The 22,703-nt window shown below is 46.7% G+C and overlaps 10 protein-coding genes across 12 annotated transcripts; 5 read left to right on the top strand and 5 right to left on the bottom strand.

Annotated features, from left to right (window-relative positions):
- Positions 1-325: 325 nt before the first annotated feature.
- On the bottom strand, positions 326-3,901 carry TERG_07590 (uncharacterized protein; the record flags this gene model as incomplete). Its single annotated transcript, XM_003231925.2, has 7 exons — positions 326-435; positions 502-651; positions 707-2,294; positions 2,360-2,815; positions 2,880-3,090; positions 3,152-3,783; positions 3,878-3,901. 7 exons carry the CDS (start codon positions 3,899-3,901, stop codon positions 326-328), a joined length of 3,171 nt encoding a protein of 1,056 aa, XP_003231973.2.
- A 680-nt stretch (positions 3,902-4,581) lies between these two features.
- TERG_07591 (uncharacterized protein) lies at positions 4,582-4,941 on the top strand (the record flags this gene model as incomplete). The annotated part of the gene is made up of 1 exon (XM_003231926.1): positions 4,582-4,941. One exon carries the CDS (start codon positions 4,582-4,584, stop codon positions 4,939-4,941), a length of 360 nt encoding a protein of 119 aa, XP_003231974.1.
- Positions 4,942-5,572: 631 nt separating this feature from the next.
- Positions 5,573-6,770, bottom strand: TERG_07592 (uncharacterized protein; the record flags this gene model as incomplete). The annotated part of the gene is made up of 3 exons (XM_003231927.1): positions 5,573-6,120; positions 6,191-6,430; positions 6,503-6,770. The coding sequence occupies 3 exons, from the start codon at positions 6,768-6,770 to the stop codon at positions 5,573-5,575; spliced, it is 1,056 nt and encodes a 351-aa protein (XP_003231975.1).
- A 131-nt stretch (positions 6,771-6,901) lies between these two features.
- TERG_07593 (uncharacterized protein) lies at positions 6,902-8,258 on the top strand. The gene is made up of 2 exons (XM_003231928.2): positions 6,902-7,426; positions 7,544-8,258. Exons 1-2 carry the CDS (start codon positions 7,348-7,350, stop codon positions 7,864-7,866), a joined length of 402 nt encoding a protein of 133 aa, XP_003231976.1. The 5' UTR covers positions 6,902-7,347; the 3' UTR covers positions 7,867-8,258.
- On the bottom strand, positions 8,006-9,838 carry TERG_07594 (uncharacterized protein; the record flags this gene model as incomplete). The annotated part of the gene is made up of 1 exon (XM_003231929.2): positions 8,006-9,838. The coding sequence occupies exon 1, from the start codon at positions 8,885-8,887 to the stop codon at positions 8,006-8,008; it is 882 nt and encodes a 293-aa protein (XP_003231977.1). The 5' UTR covers positions 8,888-9,838.
- A 1,778-nt stretch (positions 9,839-11,616) lies between these two features.
- TERG_07595 (uncharacterized protein) lies at positions 11,617-12,639 on the top strand (the record flags this gene model as incomplete). Of its 3 annotated transcripts, none has more annotated exons than XM_003231930.1 (3): positions 11,617-12,003; positions 12,061-12,381; positions 12,451-12,639. In XM_003231930.1, 3 exons carry the CDS (start codon positions 11,617-11,619, stop codon positions 12,637-12,639), a joined length of 897 nt encoding a protein of 298 aa, XP_003231978.1. The 3 variants fall into 3 exon arrangements, with proteins under 3 accessions (XP_003231978.1, XP_047607282.1, XP_047607283.1); XM_047750417.1 differs by having other exon boundaries at positions 12,460-12,639; XM_047750418.1 differs by lacking the exon at positions 12,451-12,639 and having other exon boundaries at positions 12,061-12,450.
- A 233-nt stretch (positions 12,640-12,872) lies between these two features.
- TERG_07596 (uncharacterized protein) lies at positions 12,873-14,036 on the bottom strand (the record flags this gene model as incomplete). The annotated part of the gene is made up of 1 exon (XM_003231931.1): positions 12,873-14,036. One exon carries the CDS (start codon positions 14,034-14,036, stop codon positions 12,873-12,875), a length of 1,164 nt encoding a protein of 387 aa, XP_003231979.1.
- Positions 14,037-14,742: 706 nt separating this feature from the next.
- TERG_07597 (uncharacterized protein) lies at positions 14,743-16,885 on the bottom strand (the record flags this gene model as incomplete). Its single annotated transcript, XM_003231932.1, has 2 exons — positions 14,743-15,732; positions 15,803-16,885. The coding sequence occupies 2 exons, from the start codon at positions 16,883-16,885 to the stop codon at positions 14,743-14,745; spliced, it is 2,073 nt and encodes a 690-aa protein (XP_003231980.1).
- Positions 16,886-17,855: 970 nt separating this feature from the next.
- TERG_12566 (uncharacterized protein) lies at positions 17,856-19,606 on the top strand. Its single transcript, XM_047751511.1, has one exon. The coding sequence runs from the start codon at positions 18,759-18,761 to the stop codon at positions 19,080-19,082; it is 324 nt and encodes a 107-aa protein (XP_047607284.1). The 5' UTR covers positions 17,856-18,758; the 3' UTR covers positions 19,083-19,606.
- A 1,297-nt stretch (positions 19,607-20,903) lies between these two features.
- On the top strand, positions 20,904-22,482 carry TERG_07598 (uncharacterized protein; the record flags this gene model as incomplete). The annotated part of the gene is made up of 2 exons (XM_003231934.1): positions 20,904-21,147; positions 21,206-22,482. The coding sequence occupies 2 exons, from the start codon at positions 20,904-20,906 to the stop codon at positions 22,480-22,482; spliced, it is 1,521 nt and encodes a 506-aa protein (XP_003231982.1).
- Between the last annotated feature and the right edge of the window lie 221 nt (positions 22,483-22,703).

The raw sequence follows: 22,703 nt of genomic DNA on the forward strand, positions 1-22,703 counted from the left end.
GGGTGCTGGTCAAATGCGCTGGAGATGGTTGAAACTGGCGATGTTGTTGGGGGAGAATGACAAATGTTACTAATTTAGGCTCAATTAAGTTTGGAGCTTGTGCGGGTCTCTAGTTAACTAGTTACCCCTGACTACAAGCTTAACTATTTATTTATCACAGCGAGCACCTGAATGGCTATGGAGGTGTTGGTTGTACTAACTCGCTGTAGCAGGGTGAGAAAACCCAATAGGCAAAGATACCATTGATATGGACACTAAGAGCAAAACTAGCATAACCAAATGATCAGTCCATAAATTGCCTCTATAACGATTTTACAGCGCAGGTCTAGCCAGCACCAGTCTCCATCTTGTCACTGTTTTCCGCTACTTTGTCAGCCAACCTCGCGGCCCGTTTCTCCGCTTTGAAAGCTTCGATCTTTTCTCGGAGATTGACATCTAAAGGGCGAGCGGGTCAGTAGGCACCCTTAACCACTAGCCAAAGTAAAGATCAGCATAGCTTACCCGGAACAACCTCCTCGATTTTCAGAGGAGCTCGGTTGAATGGATCGTTGGGGTCGCTTAGAAGATGGGACCTGATAGTCGACCTATCGATTGATACCTTGGAGCTTGGGAGAATAACGGGGTCCTCCATGAGTGTATACATAAGAGGGTCTAGTAGATATTAGTAAACAGACTGTGACCCTTGATGCTAAATTTGAATACTTACCTAAGTACTCATCTGGAATCTCTCCTAGATCCTCTTCTGCCTGTTCATCTTCCTCCTTTGCTTTCTTGACGGCGGCCTGGAGCTTATCCCATTTAGCCAGATCTTCGGGGGATTTAAGGGCGAACTTTCGAAGAATTTCGGCCGCCTTCTCAAAGTTCGCCGGTTTATACGAGCGACCGTCCCGAGCAACAGCCAGAATAAAGCTTTCCTTGCCTATCAGATTCAGATAAACATCTGTGATGTCGTTCAACATATTACGAGGATTAAAGCCGTATTCGGCAGGGTTGTCCACACGCAAGTTTGTGCTCTTCGGGCCAACCATGGCATCAAGGTTATAGTTGATCATGTCAGCCAGACGTTGTACAATCTCCTTCATGGTAAACGAGTCGGCCAACGCTTCGGTAAAAAGCTTTAGCATAGCAACCGTTTCGTTGGTTAATTGCATAGTTGACTTCGCACGACGCTTTTCCCCGTCCAGGAACTCTTCTTTTTCTTTTCGAACGCTCTCCTCCATTGAGCTTCCCTCTCGATTCAGTTCCTCCTGAGTGTCATGGATCTTAATGAACGACGTGAATGATAGGTCGAGGATATAAGTTACATCGTTCAGGAGAAGATTCACGAATTGAACAAAAAAGTCCAGATTCTTCTTCGCTTCGACGGAGAGTTTGTCTCTATAGACTTGGTTCGGCCAGATACATTTGATAATCTGGAATATCTCATATCGGATGCTGAATTTATCACTAAACTGCGTGTGAGTGCCAGTGAACTCCGCTTCAATGTAAAATGTCATCAAACTGTGGAGTAGATGGCTCAGAGCGAATGGCATCGAGTTGAACATGTCGACGAAAATTCCTCTTCCCCCACTTCGTCGAGACAATGTACCATAGTATAAGATAGTCACCAAACCCGATTTCATAAAAGGATTTTTAATATAGTTGGAACTCTGTAGAAGCGTGATACAGAGAATTACCAACTCATCTCCCTGTGTTGAAGTCACGACCTGGGGCATGTTCAACAGTATGAACTTGAAGTTGCTGATTATGTCGTCAAGGAAATACTCCGGCAGAAACTTCAGCACTTCTGATTGTTCTTCTGGTAGCGGGAGCTGAACTTGTTCTTTTGGGAAATCGCGCTTAGATATCAAGCGTAGTAACCAGACTATCACATATCTCATGAATTGCATGGACCTAGACTGCCAAAGTTCGTCGAGAAGCAGACCTTGGAGAGCATATTCGAGAGCCATACCCAGCTCTAGCCGGTCTTTATACTTCTTAAGTGCTTCCTCAAACATCCTAAGCTGGACATGGTTAGAAGCCCATCGAGGTCTCTCAAGCTCAAACCGATCTATTTGAGATTGCATATCTCGAATGTGTCTATGAAGATCGTTAAGTTTTGTTGTCAATGATTCGCTACCATAATGGTGAGCGGCGACTGTCAAGAAAAATATTTCAGTAATGAAATTTGATGAGCCGTCTACGATCTTGTCGTAGAATGCGTCCGAGGTTTCTTGATCAGCATTTATTTTTGTTTCGTCCCTCATTTGGACTCGTGGTTTCCGTTGGACATATTCTAGCTCTATTCTGTCAATCTAGATTTAAGGTTAGTAGGCAAATCTCTAGATATCCAAATCCTGTAAAACCTAAGAAATCTTACCTTTGTGAAAGTAGCATCCATGAATGGTTCACAGAGCTGGTCTAGACAGGTAGTTATGTTAAACATAAACCCATCAGAAGAGACCTGTTTAGGGTCTACATTGAGAGCTCTGCGCTTGTGATTCAAGTTTAAGGACGCCGAAAACCAGTCCAATACGTGTTCTCGTGCGGATTTCGAAGCCCGGATCAACTGGTTGATGATGTCAAGTAATTCACTTTGTACCAGTTGCTGGGTCATCCTCATGGATCTCTGAGCATTTAAGATAAAGAGTTGGTCACGAGTCTTCGGGCTGGAGAAATATTTGAGGGTGACGTTAGGATGGAGAGGAGAGAGGGCAAACCAAGGGCCAAGTATAGTCATAGTCTCGAAGTAAGGGGCCGAAGTCGCTGGATTAAACTTAGGAGAGTCTGTAATAGCGGTAGCTATTGCTGGGTAGCGCACAAGATTCCTCAGGGCCTATGAGTCAGGGCGACAGATTAGACATATATATTGACAACCATGTATTTTGCAGTATTCTCACCATCATATAAGGGTGATAATCATCGTCTAGAGTAATCATTGAGAGATCATGGCTCATTTCCTCAACAGCTGTGACAAAAGTAGGAAGAATTGAGTCATCTTCCTCTATACGTTTGAGGGCCTCCAAAACAAATTCCTGGTTGAGCCCTTGATCGTCATCTGGATCCAATAAGAGATGTGGTTTTAGGGGAGCAGACGGAGGTGATTCGACTCTGTTCAAGTTGTCAGCGCGAGTATAACTTAAACCATAGTCAACAGGGAACGGAAACATACCCGAACATCTCTGGCATCGTCGCTGCAAATATACAGTAGCCCATGCATAACCTCCGGGCCTCTAGAATGATATCATATTTAGGATCACCAACTGCCGGCTTCCTAAAACCCTTAAATAAGGTGGATATCCTCTTCCAGCATGGCAGTAAGTATGAAAGAGGCTTTTGATTATCTGTCTGTGAAGCAGCTTCAAGCAACGCTTGGTCGAGAATCGTGACGCTCATCCGTATAGGAGCCTTGTCCTCTTCTAAATCCCGACGTACTCCGCGTAGGTATGTCAACTTCTGGCCATGTATATCCGTGCGTCTATTTTCATCCAGGGATAGTCTAAATATGTTGCATATTGTCCGGTTCTCGAACTCTTCAATGGTCTCTGGACGCTTGGATAAGCTCTTGGCTGCTGACCCTTGATTTCCTGCTTGTGTAATTCTGATACGCTTCATTTCCATGTAATTATTCGCATCAGGGTCTGACTCTGGCTTCGTTCCGCCAGAAGAGCTTGTCTGCGGGAGTTGCTGCTGAGGGGCTGGTGGAGGTGAGGTGGCCTTTGAGGGAGGCTGAGATTCTTCGTTCGGTGACGATGAAGAGTTGGTAGCTTGGGAAGCAAGCTTAGCTAGCCGCTTATTGCGGATCTACGGCAATGAGTGAGCAGGTGTCTCCGTGACTATGCGTTTGGGAATTTGGGGGTATTGGATGGTGATGTAGGGGAGAGCTTCGGCTAGTTACCTGGTCGGCGTCCATATTGTCCATATTTTCAAGCTTCTAGCTGGCTCTAGAAGGCAAACGGCCTTTATCTCCTTCTTTCTCATCCAAGACCTATTTCCTGCTATGGCGCTTCAGGCGTGAACTCGACGGTTAGCCTGAGGAGATGGTTCTTCACGACTTGAAGCTTGTCTTGTGTCTTTTGTCAGCCATCGTCATATTGCTGATTAGATAAGCCCATGCCTCCCACCGCCCATCAGGCAGCCATCAACCAATTCACGTTCGCTACAGCAGCGATTTGATAGCGGCGTTTACAAGGAAGCTCGTTGCAAATGGTATGTCCTGGGAAAGCGTCGAAGTGTCTCACTTTTGAATAAGGCCCCTTTAGAACTAACTCTACGCCCACTATGGAGTTGTATAGCCCATAAATAGTGGCTGCAACCTACCAATCATAAAGAGATATGACTGGTTACAATAACTAGTCACATAGGAATTAGAAAATACGGTATTGTAGAGTGCACCGCCGAGGACTCACTCTCAAACTTATCCTTCTCGCCTTGGTCTAGGTCGTTATAAATTCCAGGGGTGGTCTAACTAACTGCATGCAGCGACTCCTGGTATACGGGAATAAACCCTTATCCCAATGCAAGGAAAGAATAACTAATTCGCAACCTGCGCTTCTACAACCATTAGAGGATAATACTTTCTCAAAACATACGGCAACAGCTATGGCATGGGCCAGTATTGTTCATGAAGCCACCAGAAGGCCGCCTTCTCCTCCGCCTGGCCATGTCTACCACCACACTTGCTTCGTCTATTCTCCCGACGACGTGTCGACGAGCTCACCCCCCATTATTGCCTACATATCCAGGAATGGCGGCCTTCAAGTGCGTGATATTGACCTAGACTGGACGAACAATTCGCGTATTGTGGTAAAAGAGCTAGTCACCTCCAAACGAATGAGCCGTTGCGACTTCGAAGATATCCTACGCCTGGCTAGTCAAGAGAACAATCGAGAAGACATGAAATGCTCCAATGCATGTCGGCGGCTACGAGAGTTTCAGCCTGGGTTTGACCTGGTGCAGTGATTTGGGCGTCAGATGGCAGAGATATACCTTGTGACTTTACGATCAGGCCTTAAGGATGATTTATGGGAACCAGATCCACCGGAATACAATCCTACCTCTTTTCCAAGCTGCATCATTCAGTAACGGCACTCAATAACTATCCATGTCTTCCTTTCTCTTCCTTTCTCCCCTTTCTACCTATTTAGTGTATCTAGAAATCCCAGGGACAGCACAAAAATCTAAGTAGACTCACTTTCTACTCTTTTTATATTCTGCTATCACCCAATTGAGAATTGCTTGAAGAGTTGCTACACCATGAGATGAACTGTGTATGCATACATGATGATGTGCGTAGTTGCCTGAAAGGCCAATTACCAGTATCCGAAGTAACCAACCCCTTCCCAATAAATGTTCTACAGCCGGTGACTCCGTCTCTCTCTCTTCTCTTTCTCCGTGTGTGTGTGTGTGTGTGTGTGTAAATGCATTAACTATGCCTTTGCGGAATTGCTAAAATAAAAAGAAAATTCTGGGGACCTAGTGGGAGGAATAAGTAGAAACTGATGTACGTTTAAACATAATTAGTTATCTATTCGTATCAAGAATATAAGAATCAAAAAAGTCAGCTATACTGTTGAGATTGAGGGCCAGAGTATCAGCTACTGAGTGCCTTGAGTTTTGCGCAACTCTTGAGCTCTAGATCTTGTGCCTCTCTCATCTTCTCAACATCTGGGAAAAACCACCCTTGAGCGTCTTGAACCAGGCGATCGCGGTAATTTATCTCACTCTGGCACTCACGGCGTAGGTTGGCTACGTAGTCAACCTCAATTCTCTGATCTAACTGGTGAAGTTTGCGCGGGCTGTAGTCTTCAATATCTGTTGGGTTGAGGAAGTATTTGAGTTTGAGTTTCGGAGTCATTCGTTGGAGCGTATGTGGTGGATCTGGGGTGTGGAGTTTGAAAGATGGCGTCGAAGGTGAAGTGCTGCTAAATAGGTTTGACAAGAACGGTAAGATAAATAGTAGGAGAAGAGGGAGGAATTGTGAGAGAGATGCAACTCCTGGAGGCGTCTGGGAGGGATCTGGGTCATTCGTATCTCTCGGGCGTCTTCGTGGTCGGTTCCCTCCGAATTGATGTACACGAAAACCGGGGCCGCCTCCCATGTTAAAGACAAACTGGGGGCCACCGTCAAATATGCCACCTCCTGCGGCATTTGTTAGTTATAAATGTTCGATCATCGTCACAGTGTCCATTAGAAGCTTAGGAAACTATACCGAACGGTCCGAATCCTCCGCCTGCGGCTCCACCGAAGAATCTATTAAAGAGTTCCTCTGGAGAAATCTCCTCCTCATAAGCATATTGCCGTCCGGGATGTGGTTGGAAGCCTCCAAATCCACCGAAAGGGGAAGATGTCGACGCTCCGGTGTTGAATCTGTTGTCTGGATCTCCGCCAAATCTATCATATTTGGCTTTCTTGTCTGCATCAGATAATATCTGGAATGCCCTCGATACCACTACATATTGTTTCCTCCCTTATTAGAGCATGGACTTTGAATAGAAAAAAAAATTCTATAGAGCGTACATACTCTTGAATGCTTCGTCCGCGCCCTCGTAGCCGTTCTTGTCTGGGTGGGTCAACAAGCTGAGCTTCCGATAAGCCTTCTTAATCTCTCCATCTGTTGCGGTTTTCTCGACTGCAAGAATCTCATAAAACGCTGTAGCAGAGCATTTCCGTACTCTTAATACTGCTGCTTTTTGCTCTGGGGTGTATTTCCTATCTTGGTTTCCTTGGTTGTGCTGGCGAGAACGGGCACCACTGGGCCTGTCGGCACCAGTTGCGGTCGCAGAGGGCATAATCTCAGGTTCCTTGCAATACTTATGGTGCGGTAAGACGTATATCAACTGGTATATCGATGCTAGATACCGAAAGCCTGTGTAGGCGGGCGAATCGAGGAAGCTTGCACTGCAGAGGCCTTTGCTGTCCAAAAAAAAGCGGGAGGCGTAGTTATATAAAGGAGGCCACGAAAACAAGTCCTAAGGGGCGTAAGAGGCGTGTACAGGGAATCTAGCCCAGGTTATCGGCCTTGTCGAATGAGCGAGGACTCCGACGGTGCTGGCGATGGCTTCTCTTAGGAATAATAATATTTCGTTTCTTTGCCAGCAAGACGTCCAAGACGCATCACGTGATCTTACACGGCCACCCAAAAAACCGAACCCAAGAAATTTCCCTTGAAGACATCAAAGGCGCCGACAACATTCAAGACAGCTCGCCAGGATACCAAGGTCGGGTTCACGTTTGACGAGAACAATTGGGGCCCGCGAGAGCTAGGCTGTTATTCATTCGACGCCTGTGAAAAGTGCCCCGAACTGTGACCACTGTTCCCTTGCTATATTCGTCACTCCAACTATAAACATCGCCGGGTGATACAAAATGGCAAAAGACCTCGAGACTTCAACAACATCCGGAAAGCCAAAGCCAACACTGGCACAGTATGCTCGAGAATGGGGAGGTACTAGGTTCCAGCCGATCCTCTCAGAGAAGACCTTGTCATGTTCAAGACAGCTTGAACCGCGAGCCTGATCTGTGAAGCAGCTCACTGACACGCTGATAAATTAAATTGCCATAGAATCATCGTTCCCGCCGACATTGCTCGCAACTTTTGTGACCGCGCTCCATTTCCGTCCGTTCCAATTTGTGCCAATGATGTTTCCGCCGGTGCTGTTGCTTACGTCCTACATGAACTTAGCCGGATTCAAGAAGGATGCTGCCGGTGCGAGCGCCGCGTGGTCCGGTTTATACATATTACTTGCTGGGAGGAGGAAGCAAGAGTTTCGGAAGAAATGGAGTGCTCGAGGCATGGTGAGAGGTGCTGCTATTGGCGTTGGTCTGGCGAATCTGGTTGGCGGAGGAATGGCATATGTTCTTGGGACACGAGAAGATGAAGAGTAACGAAATCGCGAGTAGATTTATCTTGGTTAGTGACTATGAGATTGGCTAGCATGTAAGTAATAGTAGGATAACATATCATCCTCCTTTGTAAGATGCGGTGGGGATTCACGGGCATATGAGATACGGAGTTTACAGGTGATTAATCGTCAGTGGCATAAAGGTGTTTGCTCATGATATACTCGAGAACTCGCGGAGTGACGAGCTTGGAGAGCAGCTCCAGACTATCTTTGGCTGCATTTCGCGCAGTAGTTGAGCTTATTGGCTCACTGTCAACTGCATTGCTCTCAACAAGCTCGATACGGCTTGCCCATTCTCTCTTTGCTCCTTTGTCCTCTGTTGCACCCTTGGCTAGGTTAGTGAGGAAGGATAGTTGCTTCTCTCTACTTCCCCAGCTGCCACTAGGGCGTATGGTTACCCGGAGCCTGTGTAGGCTAAAGAAGGGGCTCAGAACGCTAAGGTCCCCGGCAGTGTAGTATTTCGGATCAAAAATTCGATATAGTGTATCATAACCTGTCAAATGGACTTGTTCAACCCCCATTGGATAGACAGTACCGTCGCCTGCAATGGCCACTGCTTTATCCACAAAGAATGGGTGTTTCGTAACCCCGATATCAATCGCAAGGTTACAGATTCTCCCGTCTTTGTCTCGGCTAGTATCCCGGGCTAGAGTCTGTTGGACATCTTCGGCAGCTAGCCGCATCATAACAAGACGATCTTCGAATAACGCTGGCTTTGGCTGCTTATCGGCGTTTTGAATTGCTAATAGCAATAGCAGTCTTGACGGCGGGGTTCCCTTTGCATTTGCTGCTTTTACTGCAGCGGTCACCATCTGGGTATGCGCGATGGTTGGAGGGTTAAACGAAGAATCCAGGACATAGAGACTGCCCGGCTGCGCGTTCAGCTCGCCCTCCGGAGGTACCATGTCCAAGAGCCGAAAGTCATCCAGGCAGGCATTGAATGACTGCAGCGACTTTCTGTACTGCGAGCGAAGGGAGTCGAGCTGCGGGAGCTGCGCTGCCATGTTTGAGATGCCGACCTATCGAGGGGCGCGAGCTGGCGTGCAACGGAAGCAACACGGGCTGAAGCCGTGCATCAACACGTCGAAACAGTCAAGTTAATTATGATGCTGCCGGTGCGTCGACGGCTATAAGAAATATGGATATCTGTTAAAGCGCAGGCGATGTTCGATATATTGATTGTGTTGTCAGCTTTTCCTCTTTAGGACGTTTTGACGTCTCCTGGACTTCGCTTCGTATCTCAGCACAAAACAACGACAACCAGCGACCAACTGACTTGGAATCGACAAGACTTCGCTATCATGGACACGATATCTCCTATCGGAGAACAATGAGAGATCCTTGGAAGTCCTGCCAATGGCTATTGTTGAGTCTGCACTAAAAGCGCGCGATGTATGGCAAGCCTGCTGCGGCTAGCTGCATCTCCAGACAGGAACCAGCTGCGAATATGGTTAAACGACTCCCGTATCTTCAGACCGATGAAACTGGAGGAACCGGAGAACTGGTTGCACATGCTGGGGGTTAGCGATCGAGTCGAGCCGACAAGACTTTGGCTCTAGAAGGAGGGGATCGGGATCCTGTCAGCCATGCGATCGACAGGGCAACACCAGCAGTCGTTCCACCACAGCGTTTATCTGCCGAAGTTGTACGGAGTATGGTGGCGACGTCAACGGCAGTGTCTCCCTTCAAGAAGACAGACGATAATAAAAATAAGCAGTGCGGAGCTTACGAAGCGCAGCAAAAAGGAGTAAAATGGAGATTCTACGCAGGTGACGAAAGCGGATGAAGCCTGCCAGGTTCCCGGCTACTATAATAACACACCAATATCATAATAATGGGTATCCAACATTCGGTTGTCTAGTACTGTATTTACTGTGATATTCTTCTTATTGCCAGGCTAATATATAGTCTTACAAGGACGATGATGCCCGCCACAGATCACGGCTTGACACACGGACTTCAGGCGCTTGACAATGACGCTGTTGCGAGGCTGTGACCGCCAAGTTCAGCGGTTTCTTTCAGAGGGAAAAACAAACCAGCCACAGCAATGCTTTTTACAAGGCATAAATTCTAGTCAGGAACAGAAAAAAAAAAGTAGAAAGAAAAAGAAAAGAAATCGCGCTGCGAGTGTTGCACACGCCGCTGCCTGACTCCCCAAAATGAGCATGAATATTTTATATCTTGCCATGACCATGGGATTTCGTCGGTGAGTTGGGCTGCGGCTGCATTACCCGATTATCTTAAACCCAACAGGCGGCTCGGTGACTTCTTATATTTGTCGCAAGCTTTGGGCCACGGTTTTACCAAACGAGAAAAAGAAAGGGAGAATAATTTACCAAGCAACGTCCATGCAGCTCAGCATGAGGCAGACTACTCCATACTCCCGACGGCAAAAATACTAAGAGTTGTACTATATGTAACGAGCTATACATGTGTCAAGCTCGACGGTGCGTTTCATGTTTTACCTCACCAACTATATGGAGAACATTCTTCGGTTGTCATGACATTGGAAAGGGAGAAAACAATTGAAATGGAAAAGCAGCAGAAATGGGCACTTACGGAGTATAATTTGTTACTACATATGCGCCAGAAAGCAAGTCACGCTGGCGTTGACTTGCATGATGAGAAGAAAAGACGAAAAAAAAAAAAAAAAAAAAAAAAAAAAAAAAAAAAAAAAAAAAAAAAAAAAAAAAAACTTGGTGCCACGGCCCCTTGACAGGGCAAGCCTCGTTTCTCCGCAGCCTGGACATTTTTCGTTTCCCTCTCTGGGTGGAGTGACGACAAATTAATAACAGCCAACCCGCTCTACAGCACCAGCATCTGAGTGGCTGATGGTTTCGGCCCTTGCATTGGCAACTGGCCAACTCACCCCCGGCATCTGACCACACAAGAGGGTGTGTAAGTGATGGGAGTGCGGCTGTGGCGGCCTTGATTTGCTGGCTTTGCAACTGCACTATGATATGGTTTCCCATGGAGCATCTGCGCGCGAAATGCCTCTCCTTGAGTGGCTGCAAGGAACATGAAGAGGAAATTAGCACTGACAACAAGAAGATCCTTCGTACCCGCCCAAGGTTTGTTTCAGCGATAAGCAAGCCGAGGAAATTTAGGGTTGGTTGTAACCCTCCTCGTCACAGTCTGGCCCTCTCTCTTATTCTTCGAGGCCGCTTGTGTTTGGCCCTTTCATGCAAGGAACGAGATAGAAGTCGTGAAACGCAGCCCCTTAATTGGCTGAGCATTATGAAGGGTGGAGGCGGCCGGGACACCACCCTCGAACCAGATAAGACGACTGGAGGCAGAGCGAGAAGACGGTGTATTCTGAACTGCCTCGCCTGGGTTCCAGCAAGGGGGTGTCATTTGAGAATTACGGAGAATGGCGCGGGAAAAAGGCCACCCAAGCCGGGAGAAAGAAAAGGACCCTGGTCTTGGATCCCCCTGACTCAAATACGCCTTTATATATACTTGGGTCGGTGCCCACGCTCGCCGCATCCCTCCATTCCTTTTACCCGCTCTTCCACGTCGTCTTTTTCCTCGTTCAGTCTCTCCTTTCATCTCTGGCAGAGCCATACCCTCATTTTTGCTCCATCAGCCTCTCTCTGAGAAGTGCGCGACATTCTTTAACAGGAGCCATTCAGACGAATTGATTTCGTCGAAGTCCCTCGTTTGATTGTTTCTACAGGCTCTGCTTCGATCTATATCACCAACTTGCGACTTCCGATTCTTCCACTCAGCAATCATGCATTTCTTTTCCAAGACAACCATCGCCCTTACGGTGGCTCTTGCTGCCTTCTCTGATGCCACTTCCCATGGACGCCACAGATACCGCCATTTCAACCGCCAGGATTCCAGCGTCAGTGTGCCTCTCGGCACTGGCTATCCTACCCCAACCAGCACTATGGGAGAGGCCCCTGCCAAAAAGCCAGTTGACACCTCTTTACCTGGAATGACTTCCGTTTCTGTTCCAACGGGCACAGGATCAAACCCAAAGCCTACTCCTCATGACCCAAGCTGTACTGTGATTACTTCTGTAGTCTCCTATACCTTGGGACCCGGCAACAGTGTTACCTCATACACTTACACAACTTCCGTTCCTATCACCCATGAGACTCGCACCGTTATCCCCGTAAGTTCAAATTGGCATATCCGTTCTAAAAGCACGAAAAACTAACATGAGCCTCAGACTCCTGTTGGCCCTCCATCAAGTGTCACGCCCACTACCAGAACCACCACTTCAACCAGCACATCCACTTCGACTGAATGGGTTACTGTTACCGAAAATTGCACCAGCGCCTCCCAGGGCGCTCCCGGCAGTGCTCAAACGAAGGCTCCAGAGAAGCCAGCTGGCAATCCCGGCCAGGCTCCTACCAACGCTCCACAGCCACCAGCTGGCGCTCCAGGTCCTGATAATACTTGCCCTTGCCCTTGCCCTCCCCCCTTCACAGCTACTGTCACAGCTACTGTCACTCAGGCAACTGCCACTGTTACCATGACTGTCACCACCGTAAGTCTACATAGACAATTGCAACAGCAAAATACTTTGAATATACATAGTCTAACATCCGACTACTAGGAACCAAAGCCAACCAAGGCTCAGGAAGCTGGTAACCACGCTCCAGCTGTGAAGTCGCCCGATCAAGCCACCCCTCAATTCCCTTCTTTAAAGCCCACCCACCCAGCCCATCCCAGCCATCCTAGCCATGGTATGCCCCACGGTACCGGCTCTCCAGCCTACCATTTTCCAACCGGTCTTGCTTACTAGGAAGTTATGTTGTTAAATATTTGACGTTATAATGGCTTGGTGAAATTAGGAGAATTCTTAAGAAGCTTTTAGGTTGCATGCCTCAAGCAACGCAAGCCACTTTCCTGTTCACATTTTATTCACTTCGATTCTTGGTTGATGCTAAACCCTTTATAGCTTCTTCAAAATTATGTCTTAGATTATTTACTTTCTATTATTTTTTAACGACTAGACAAGATATCCCTTTTCAAAATCTAGGCAGGAATAACTGCGTTGCTATACAGTAACTTTTCAGTCATCTTTTGCCATTCCAGCCATGTAATGCCCTGTAGAAGAGAGTCCGCTAAGTCGTCAAGCTTTCCAATGTTCTCGACCCTCCCGCTACTCTGTTCCATGCTAGCTCGAATGCCACATCTCTTTGCCGTTCTGCCTCCGGCATTCCACCTGTTGAGATACGCTTGAACAATATCCCTTGCCTGACTCCCTTCAACTAGACCAAGCTCTAAGGGTATTTCATATTTTGAACCTTTGTCAAAATCGCCCACATCAACACACCGAGTTAAACATCTCCCAATTAGGTCGATTTTGGCTCTTTTGCCTTCTTTTGAGCTCACCCGTTTCTTCGAATCTGCGGTGGTATCCTTCATTTCACCATTAGTCCAATATTTCACCACTCTCTGCGGGTCAACACCCTGTACAATGAGTCTGTCAAACTCCCCTTTCCTTTGTTGTTGCAACGTATGTAGCACGGCATAGACCATGCCCTCAAACACGCCAACGCGAATGGTCCACTCTTGGACCGCACTGCCACCCCCAGAGCGGAATCGCTGCCGTTCAATTAGGACGTGTGTCGGCTTGTATGCTTCTAGAAGCGAGGTGATAAGCGTGTAAGCATGGGAAGCATATAGGTACGGTGCAAAATGCTCCTTGGACTCCTTTTTAGGCTGCTCCTCTTCATCTTGCGAGTTAGAAGATGGTTGAAATATAGCTTTTCGTAGTCCACCCAGTTTTGAAATTGAAGTTGTCGAAGGGTCCGTATGGATATCACGGGTAGGAAAGGAAGAGATTGCAAGTCGATCCCATGCATTCAGGGATATCTTTGCCGCAGAGAGTGGCTGGTATACAGACTCAATCGTTCTTACATCGCTTGCCTGGACCGCAGGGAAAACAAGCAGATGTGCGTAAGCCAAGTTTCGAATTCCCATATCGATGCTCAAGATGCTCATCGGCCCTGGGCCGTTTGGGGTTTGTAGCTTGTCATTTTTGCCGCGCGCTTGATGGTCGTATGTATGTAAAGTCTCAGATAGACGATTGACCAAGTCTGATTTGGTCCCAGATGATAATATTCCTATTGACAGTGCCAGCTTCTGCAGCTGTCGTACTTTGAGGGTGTGCAACTTGGAAATGATGGATGGCATGGTCTGGAGCCTGAGAGAATGATGCTAAGTGAGGTATGTGGCGGCTGTCATGAGCGGCATATATTTTATGACTGAGGGAGTATTGTTACGTGAATCACTCGTTTCATCGAAGAACGGGCCGTGATTTTGTACTGGTTGATTCTTCGGTGATTTAGTTATTGAAGATCTTAAAAAAGCTAATTACTAGCATAGCTAATTAATATACGGACAGTTCGTGTTTAACTCACACGATGGATAACGTTAGAATATACGTATTACCATCGGGAATATACTGTTTAGCTTGCATTTCCTTCAATATCCTCATAATACATATATCTCTCATAATTATCAAATTAGAATTCTGAGAAATCCGCCGCTGGAAAGACAAAACAAAGGGAAGAACGAGACAGGAAGGAAAAAGGAAGAAATGGCTACATGGAAACTCCCACACCTTGCTCCCACGGCAAATGGCTAAACAACAAGGAGCAGAATCGAAGGAAAGTAAAGGAAACGACATGATATCGTGGCAGAACCGCGTTACCCAGAATGATTAAGAAGTTGAGAGAGTATGAACAAGCAAAGGAAGTCTATAGTAAACCTGGGAACAAAGGAAACAGGTATATCTTTGGGTCTGTAGAGATGGCTGATTGATATCGAGGGTATATCAAACCAATCGAAACAAGCGGAAGAGAAGAAGGGTATCATCAACGCAAGATCTAGGTGAAAGTCACTCCGTCGCGTACATTGTACTGATATTGCTTCCAGGAGCAAATGCTATCCCAGGGCCCTCACGTAGGTATAATACTGGAGCCCATACTCTCCAGTGTAGGACCCCAACATGAGCTAAACGTTTGGCTATGCCATCGACATCTGGTAGCAGTCTCTGAGGGTAGGCATATTTCGTTGACTCCGGGTATTCTCTAGGGCGTTGGTCTTCGGATATCTCGAGGGGGGTCATGGTTAAGTATCTTTTGACATATCCAAAAGTGGCCTCCTCAAGTTCCCCCTGAACCGACAGGTTGAATTCGCGAAATTGACCAGTTGGAGACGAAAAGAAAGAGTCGAGGCATTTCTCAACGTACTCCAAAGTCTTTCTGTCGGGAAATGTATTGCTCTTGCTGTAACCTTCCAGAGAACAAATACATTGTGCAATCTCTAGCGTGACCAAGCCCATGTTGTTTTTCCATTTATGATTGGTAGTTGGAGAGTTGGTGTTGACATGGCGGGCATTGAATCCAGCAGACATACCATCAGAGCAGTTGTCGAGGATGCTGCAAATGCGAGATGGGAGTGCAGCTTTTGCCTGCTGGTAGTAAGGACTATGCCTATGCCGACCCTGCTCTTTCGCAACTATTTCAAACACGCGAGAACATATTTTAAGCCCTATCAGGTCCTGTATATCAGCCCGTATAAACCAAAGTCTATCGGCCTCAAATTCAAATATGTCCTCAAGTCTCTTTGGATGTTCAAATGGCATCAGGAAAGAAAAAAGGCCGATGAAGAGGGGAGTGATGGGAGCATAGCTTCCTCTTAGTTCGTGTTGTAAATATGGAGATTTGGAGAGCGGTTGGTGGCCAAGGTTAAGATACCATCTCCTTGCCCGTTGAATGTCTATAGCATTTGCTGCTATTCTTTTCTTCAAGTCGCTTTGTAGGAATCGGACAGTGTCGTCTATTAAAATCACCCTGAATGCTCGTATCTGATGATTCGCGACATCCTGAAAGATGCTCACTCAGCTTCTCGCACGTATTGCAGGAAATACAGTGGAGGAAAATTTGGGGACATACCAATTTCATAGACTCTAGCGTCCCAAACATCGTTCTGAGCCCCTCCACCATTTTGTATATATTACCAGTTTCACAGCCTTCGCTAATCTCGGCGACCATTCTATCAGCCCATGGATCTCTCATTGGTGCGCAGTGGGTTTTCAACAATGTGGCAAGCCATTTCGTAAGATTGACCATATCCAGTACACCTTTATGCACTTGTTGCAAAAGAAATGGAACATCTAGATTTTGCATGACGCTTTGTTGATCTCTTTCCGGAACTAGACTGCTTACGACATCCTTTAAGGTCTCAAGCATAGCCGGTAAGCGTGGCTCAAAAGCTCCCACTGAGTCGCTGGTTGTTCGCTTGTGTCCCCATGAATCGACAGACTTTTGCTTTCTGCTGGTGGGATGATGGCTATGCACAGAGATTTCCAGTGCTATTGCCTCCCAATAAGCTTCCGCCAACTTTCGCTTCTCGTGGCCTTTCTCACCTGCAATAGGTTGAAAATGAAGTTCACGATCAAAGTTGACATCTATCCTCAAGTTGATATTCCTCATGATGTGGTTCAAGTCAAGCTCACTGAGAGTGCTTGTACGTATTGGGGGTAATCGTTCCGCCTTTTGGAGTATCTTGATTTGGTGTGATGTAAGCTGCATGTCCATGGGGATTTGGACAAGCATGGCGGCAGTTGTGCTGTCGACGTTTCTCTCAAGCTCGATTTCGTTAGCTTCTTCAGCGGCCGGGTTTCCCTGGGAAGTAGCTTCCCCAAAAGAAGGATAGGGCAGTTCAGGATGGTGATATGGGAAAGGGTTTGGTGGCGGGGATGGAGATGGAGGTGGAAGAGAGGACCGTAGACCATTGTATTGTGGCGACAAAGGGTGTTGTGAGATTGCATGGTTGTTCATAGAAGAATCACCACTATGCCGGTGGTGATGGTGGTGTGAAGAAGCTTTCGATTGCTCTCTCGAGTCTTGTTTGGGCACATTTTGGGAATCATTATCCATCCAAGTAGAGTGGGATAGGCAGTATCCCGAATCTTCACCATCTTTCCCATGAGGCCTTGCCTTTGATGGGTTTGCCTTATGTGGTGAATCCATCATCCTTACCCTTCACCTTCCTCCTCAATTAAACAGAACCGGAGAAAGAAAAGATAAAAGCGATGGAAGATTCAAAAAGAATGTTCAGGGAGATAGTGGAGAAAGGAAGAGGTTTGAGAAAGATGGATAACAATAGAACCACTTTCCCTCGCGCAAAAACCAACTTCACCCCTCCGATTTTTGAATAGCTTTCGTTGAGAGAAGAGGTAAAAAAGAAATGAATCCTTTCTTTTTTGTCAAGATGCAGTATTTATTAGGGTCAATACCATTCGAAGAGTGAAAATGGTGTTGTTATTCATGTCCGTATCGATGAGTGATGCAATTAGAGTGCGTCGTTCATCGGGTTTTCGAAAATGAGACGTCTCTATCAGCTAGGGAATAGAAGACGTAAAAGACACTTCTTCAGAGGGGGAGCAATGACAACGTGAGAGGAGAAGTCAGGCGAGCAAAGAGAAATTTGCTTTCAATGGGGAGAGAGGTAGGGAAGAAAAAAGAAACAAAAAGAACCGAGTGCAGTTTACAGCGAAGCAGACTTGGGCATTGTATGTATGAAGGTATGGTTGGGCGGCGGGCCGAGAGAAAGGAGAAGGAAATCTGGCAAGGAACCAATGAGTCCACGATTCAAGTCGGAAGGGATTCACGGCAGCAATGGATTTGTGTGCGAAGATGAATTGCTGAGCAGTGTGGAGTTGGCAAGCTGGCGCCCTTGATGGCTCTCTTTGGTCATGTAGAGCTGCTGCAGGAGGTCAGGAGTACAGAGTAAAGGAGTTTTAAGACATTAATCTTTTTGCCCACGATTGAGCTGGCAGTTTTGTATAGGACGAGGCGAAAGTTGAAAACGAAACGCTGCCTAGAGCTTATTCATGGTTCCGCCATATCCCTTTCTTTCCGTTTAACAAGGGATCTTCGCATTCAAAAAAGTGAGGCGACAGGCACTAGACTGGTTGGCTGGAGCCAAAAAAAAAAAAAAAAAAAAAAAATGACGAGAAATCCCCAGCAAATCAGCTGCAGCCTCTGATATGCACGTAAATTTAACAAAGGGTTTTCTTTCCCAGCTAATGGCACTGCGTAGAATTGTTGAAAAGGATAGGCAATTCCCATCAACAGGGAAATAAATGATTGAGCTACCTGAGCCCATGTTAGGGTTGCAGGCGAATTGCGTGATGGTGGAACTACTTTTTTCAACGAGGTGGATCTTGCTCCATACAGTGATAAAGTATCGATTTCTTCGCCTGGCATTTTGTGTTTTTTATGCGTAATTGTTCTCGCTGCTGTCTGGATGCAGCGGCGGCTCTTCGTTGCCTTGTTTTCATTTCTGAATATTACGTTAGCTCTGACCTGGTGAGAGGGGAGTGAGGCCACTTGGAGTTCTATTCAGATCCATTATTAGATGGACGGAATCCAAGCCACGAAGGGTAGTTGAGTCAAGAGAAGGATATGAAGCACCTGTCACCAGCTAGGAGGGAGGTATGCCCAGCAACGAGCCTCAAATGGATTTCCGCATCATGCGGTTTGCCGCCTAGGTGATATCACAGACATGCTGATCCGCACTGGATTCCTCTTCTTACACACTGCCTGACTAGCACAAGGCATTTGATGGCCAGGCAGCTTCGGAGATCGCTTGGAAAAGTACAGCTGATAATGAAGTTCCATTTTCTCCAGCCTCTTCTCCCAATCGCTTCCTGCTTGCGAGGGCCCGAAATATGAGTGGTATTTTCAAGTCATGCATGCACCTTGGATTTAAAAATCCTTCTTTTGTTTATTTTACTTTGGCAAACGAGGGCAACCAGTCGCCTCCCGCCTTCTGTTTGCGTCTCCAAGAAAAGCGAGGATGCGAAATGCATCGTGAGGGAGCCAGTTTCAGCTAGATCACATTATGTTGGAGCGAAAAAGGTTGCCCTGGCTATTCCTGGATGTAACGAGGCAGGGCTCCTTCACGGAAAGCCTTCGTGTCAGGATTGGAGCCCGTATCACAGATAGTACTGTTATCCTATGGTGTCACCACAGTGACAATTCTGTGATCCGGTGTAGTCTGGCCCAGGGGGGTGATAAAAACCCACTAGAAGTCCCTTGGGGTCCTCACGATACTGCCCATGATCTTGTATCAATAAGTGAAAACAAGGTCCAAGGGAATGGTAGAAGGTTTGGGGCTGATGGCTTCTGCTGCTGTCGTCCTGGGGAATCTGCAACTCTCGGGTAGTCCATGGCTATCTGGGGGGTAATCGTACCCCAAAGCCGAGCAGTTGGCCGCTCATCTGCATGCAAGACATGTAGGCCTGACAGTATCAGGGCGCGCATCCATACGGAAGTGCTGGGGGGTAATCGCCCATTTCAGCTACTTGTCAAGCCACACAACGCACAAAGGTGGGCAACCGTTCACTCTGGCAGGGTCCCCAAACAGGGACTTAGAGGAGTCTGTAAGCTCCAGACTCGGGAACCCATCACAGCGTGGGCTTAGAAGCAGGAATGCCACGGGCTATTTCGCTTCACTTTCAAACCGCTGGAAAGCATATGAATCAAGGATTAGTTAGCTAGCACAGGCTATAGCGGTTCAACATAAAGAGCGGTGACCGATGCCGGTTTCGCGGGATAGCTGGACGAGCGCATCGTTTCAGCCAAACAACTTAGATAACTAATGTTAGTGTGGCGTTATCCCGCATATCGTCCTGCTTCGCGGCGTCCCTCGTAATTATATAAATATATATACACTCCGTACGGGAGTACTGCGAGTCGAAGGAAGACGAAGATTGAAGACGTTGAAGTCGCGAGTTGACGTTTCTAATATTAACGAATGGCAGAAGAAGGCGGTAACTCGATCGGGCAACCTAGGGTTAATCAAACCTTGTTTGGGGCGTCGCCGGCGCTTCTTCAACCGTCGCCTTCATCAACTGCGGGCGAAAACAACGACGGTGCAGTTATGACAGCCGGGGCGCAGACGGGATGATGGCGTTTCTTTCGACTCATGGCCCCCAGCGGGGGAGCAGTGCTGTTTCTTCCTTTCCCCTCTTACCTAACTTTCAACTAGTTAGCTCGTAGCCTCCAACGGTGGCTGGCTGGCTAGTTGGTTAACCGGTCGTGGGCTGGAGTCGTTGCAAACACGGCCAGCAATGTTGTATATCCGCCGTCGACTTACGGCTAGGGGGTTTCCCCTCAGCATTGATATCACTACTCGATACACCTAGACAGGGTCGTCCCTCGATGGGGTCAATAGGGACCATAAATCCGTGGAAAACAAAGCGGATGCGCCATGACAGACCACTGTACTCCGCCTTTGTGCAGCATGTCTGTACTACCTGCAGCCGGCTTGTCTTTCATCAGGTTCGATATTAATGTTGCCTCTGATGGCGAAACATGGGGACAGACCTATGCGATTCGTGCAGCTCCTGCCCCTGAAGATTCGTTCCGTGGAACGATACGGAACCTTGTCAATCATCAACTTTCTCACGACAACGGGTGAACGCGGTACCTAATACACCTGTTTACGGGCCTGTGGAATTTGGTGTATCCAAATACACAAATTAATCTTCGAAATTACGTCGAGATACGGAGTACTCCGCAGATGAATGTTACTGAGAGTTTTCATTTGCCTCCATTTCTTTTCTTCTACGAGAAACGGATGAAATCCAAGCGGAATTTACTGAACAAACGCAGCTCCACTAGGATCGAATATCGAAATGCGAAGTACTACCCACAACTACACGCTTATGTTGATTCATTGGCGATCTAGCGGAATGGACACATTTGAAATATAGTTATATAAATATCCTTACATTTTCTCTTACAATTTGCACCCTGGTAATGGCTTATAATTCTGATATCCATATACCATCTACAATCGCTCTTTAATAAAAATTACCTTTTCACTTGCTGGAGCGGACCTTTCCTTACGCATTTTTATCTATTTATTTATTTATTTATTTTTATTTATTTATTTATTTTTTTTTTTTTTTTAAAAAAAAGCTTACTATTTACACCATCTGTCAACGGTTTGTTATCACTTCCACACAATATGTGGCTAATCATGCATGTAGCAATTTTATTGCCTATAATCTCACTGGCACGCGCTGCGCCATCTACGAAGGGTTATACTACCGCTACCTCCTTACCTGGAAAGTCTGCCTTTGAAACCAGACAGTTGCCAGACGCTCCAGAAATACCCAAGAACTGGGCTGGCAGGCTTAACATCCCTGGAACCCCCGAGGGAAACTCTCTCTTCTTTTGGCTCTTCTCAGCCGAAGACAAAGCCTACGATGATAATCTCATAAGTAAGACTATGTTTTTCTGTTCTGATCAGGCGACCTCTAAACTCTTTGCTATTCATAGTATGGTTGAATGGAGGCCCAGGCTGTTCATCACTCGTTGGAGCCTTCCTTGAGAACGGCCCTTTGAGATTCATGGGTAACTCCACCACGCCTGAGAGAAATCCTTACTCATGGACCAAACTTGGCCATGTACTATACATCGACCAACCTGTGGGAACTGGTTTTGCATCTGAAAAAGTTCCGGTTACCTCGAACAAGGAAGTGATATCAAACCTTTACAGTTGGCTGGCGTCATTTGACGCAATATTTGATAATATACTCCGCGCGAAAAAAGTGCACATTGTGGGTGAATCCTATGCAGGCATATATATCCCATATATTGCCAGCGAGATCGTGAAACGCAAAAATGAACTACCAGTGAACTTAGTGTCGATAGCCATTGGTGATGGAACTATCGGCCCTAACACTGGAATGTCCTCCCTTGGGATGGTAGGGTTTCTTGAAGAGTATGCGTCAAAACTGCGGATACCACCGGATATCATGAACGCAATCTCGTTTGGTGACCATGCTTGTGGATTTGACATAATTCGTCAACGTGCAAAAGTCTACCCCCCTAGCGGCCCCTTTCATCTACCTGGAAGATCTGGATCTGCGAACAGCACCGGGATAAGCAATATGTTACAAAAGGGTGTAGTCGACGAAAGCCTGGGGTCATGCAACATCCACCCGGATACCCCTGAAAAAATAAAATCGTCCATACTCAACTCGACTTGTTATGGCCATTGCGCAGTATTTGAAACTATGGCAGACTACATGAGCTCTCAGAACTGCTTCAGCATATATAATATCAATTATGGCTGCAATTTTATGAATCCCACTTCTACACTCGAGGTATACTTCAGCCGACCAGATGTACAAATCGCATTAAACCTGATGCATCCAACGGACCCATTACGACCTTTCCAGTCATGCAATCCCAAGATTCTCGAGACCCTAATGGCACCAGCAAACCGACCGGTTCCTCCGTCTTTCGAAATTCTTCCGGATCTTCTTACAACTCATAAATTGCCTGTTCATATCTATCAGGGACGTTTAGATATGCTCATTAACCATGTTGGTACTGAAATCACCATTCAAAACATGACTTGGAATGGAGCCCAAGGATTCCAGGATTCTCTCCATTTCGAATTTGGTAGACAGAAAGATAAGGCCGTTGGATTGTGGAATGAGGAACGAGGGCTCAGCTATTATTTGTTCTTTGAAGGAGGACATTTTCTACCCGCCGATCTCCCAAGGGAGGTAATCAGCTATGTAAAAGAAGTTGTTTTGAGGCAGTGAACTTGAATGGGTTTTAGGGAATAATTATTTTTGTAGGATTGGTAGGATTGACTGCAACCCAATGAGTGGGCACCTCGGTAGTTCGCTAGGATAACTGTTGTAGATCGTGATAGTCACCGTAGTCTTTGAGAGGCCGTGTTGGCACCGACATCTATATCCAATAAAAGGTGAAATATATAAGGCCCGAGTCTAGTCATATTGCATTGGATATAGTTATTCGG

The sequence above is a fragment of the Trichophyton rubrum genome, assembly GCF_000151425.1.
Source record: "Trichophyton rubrum CBS 118892 genomic scaffold supercont2.10, whole genome shotgun sequence".
In the NCBI taxonomy this organism is placed as follows: Eukaryota; Fungi; Ascomycota; class Eurotiomycetes; order Onygenales; family Arthrodermataceae; genus Trichophyton; species Trichophyton rubrum.

Coding starts and splice junctions, on each gene's coding strand:
- TERG_07593 (XM_003231928.2), top strand. CDS start 7,348: ATGGCAAAAGACCTCGAGACTTCAACAACATCCGGAAAGCCAAAGCCA. Junction 7,427..7,543: donor GTATGCTCGAGAATGGGGAG/GTACTAGGTTCC, acceptor AAATTGCCATAG/AATCATCGTTCCCGCCGACA.
- TERG_12566 (XM_047751511.1), top strand. CDS start 18,759: ATGTTGGAGCGAAAAAGGTTGCCCTGGCTATTCCTGGATGTAACGAGG.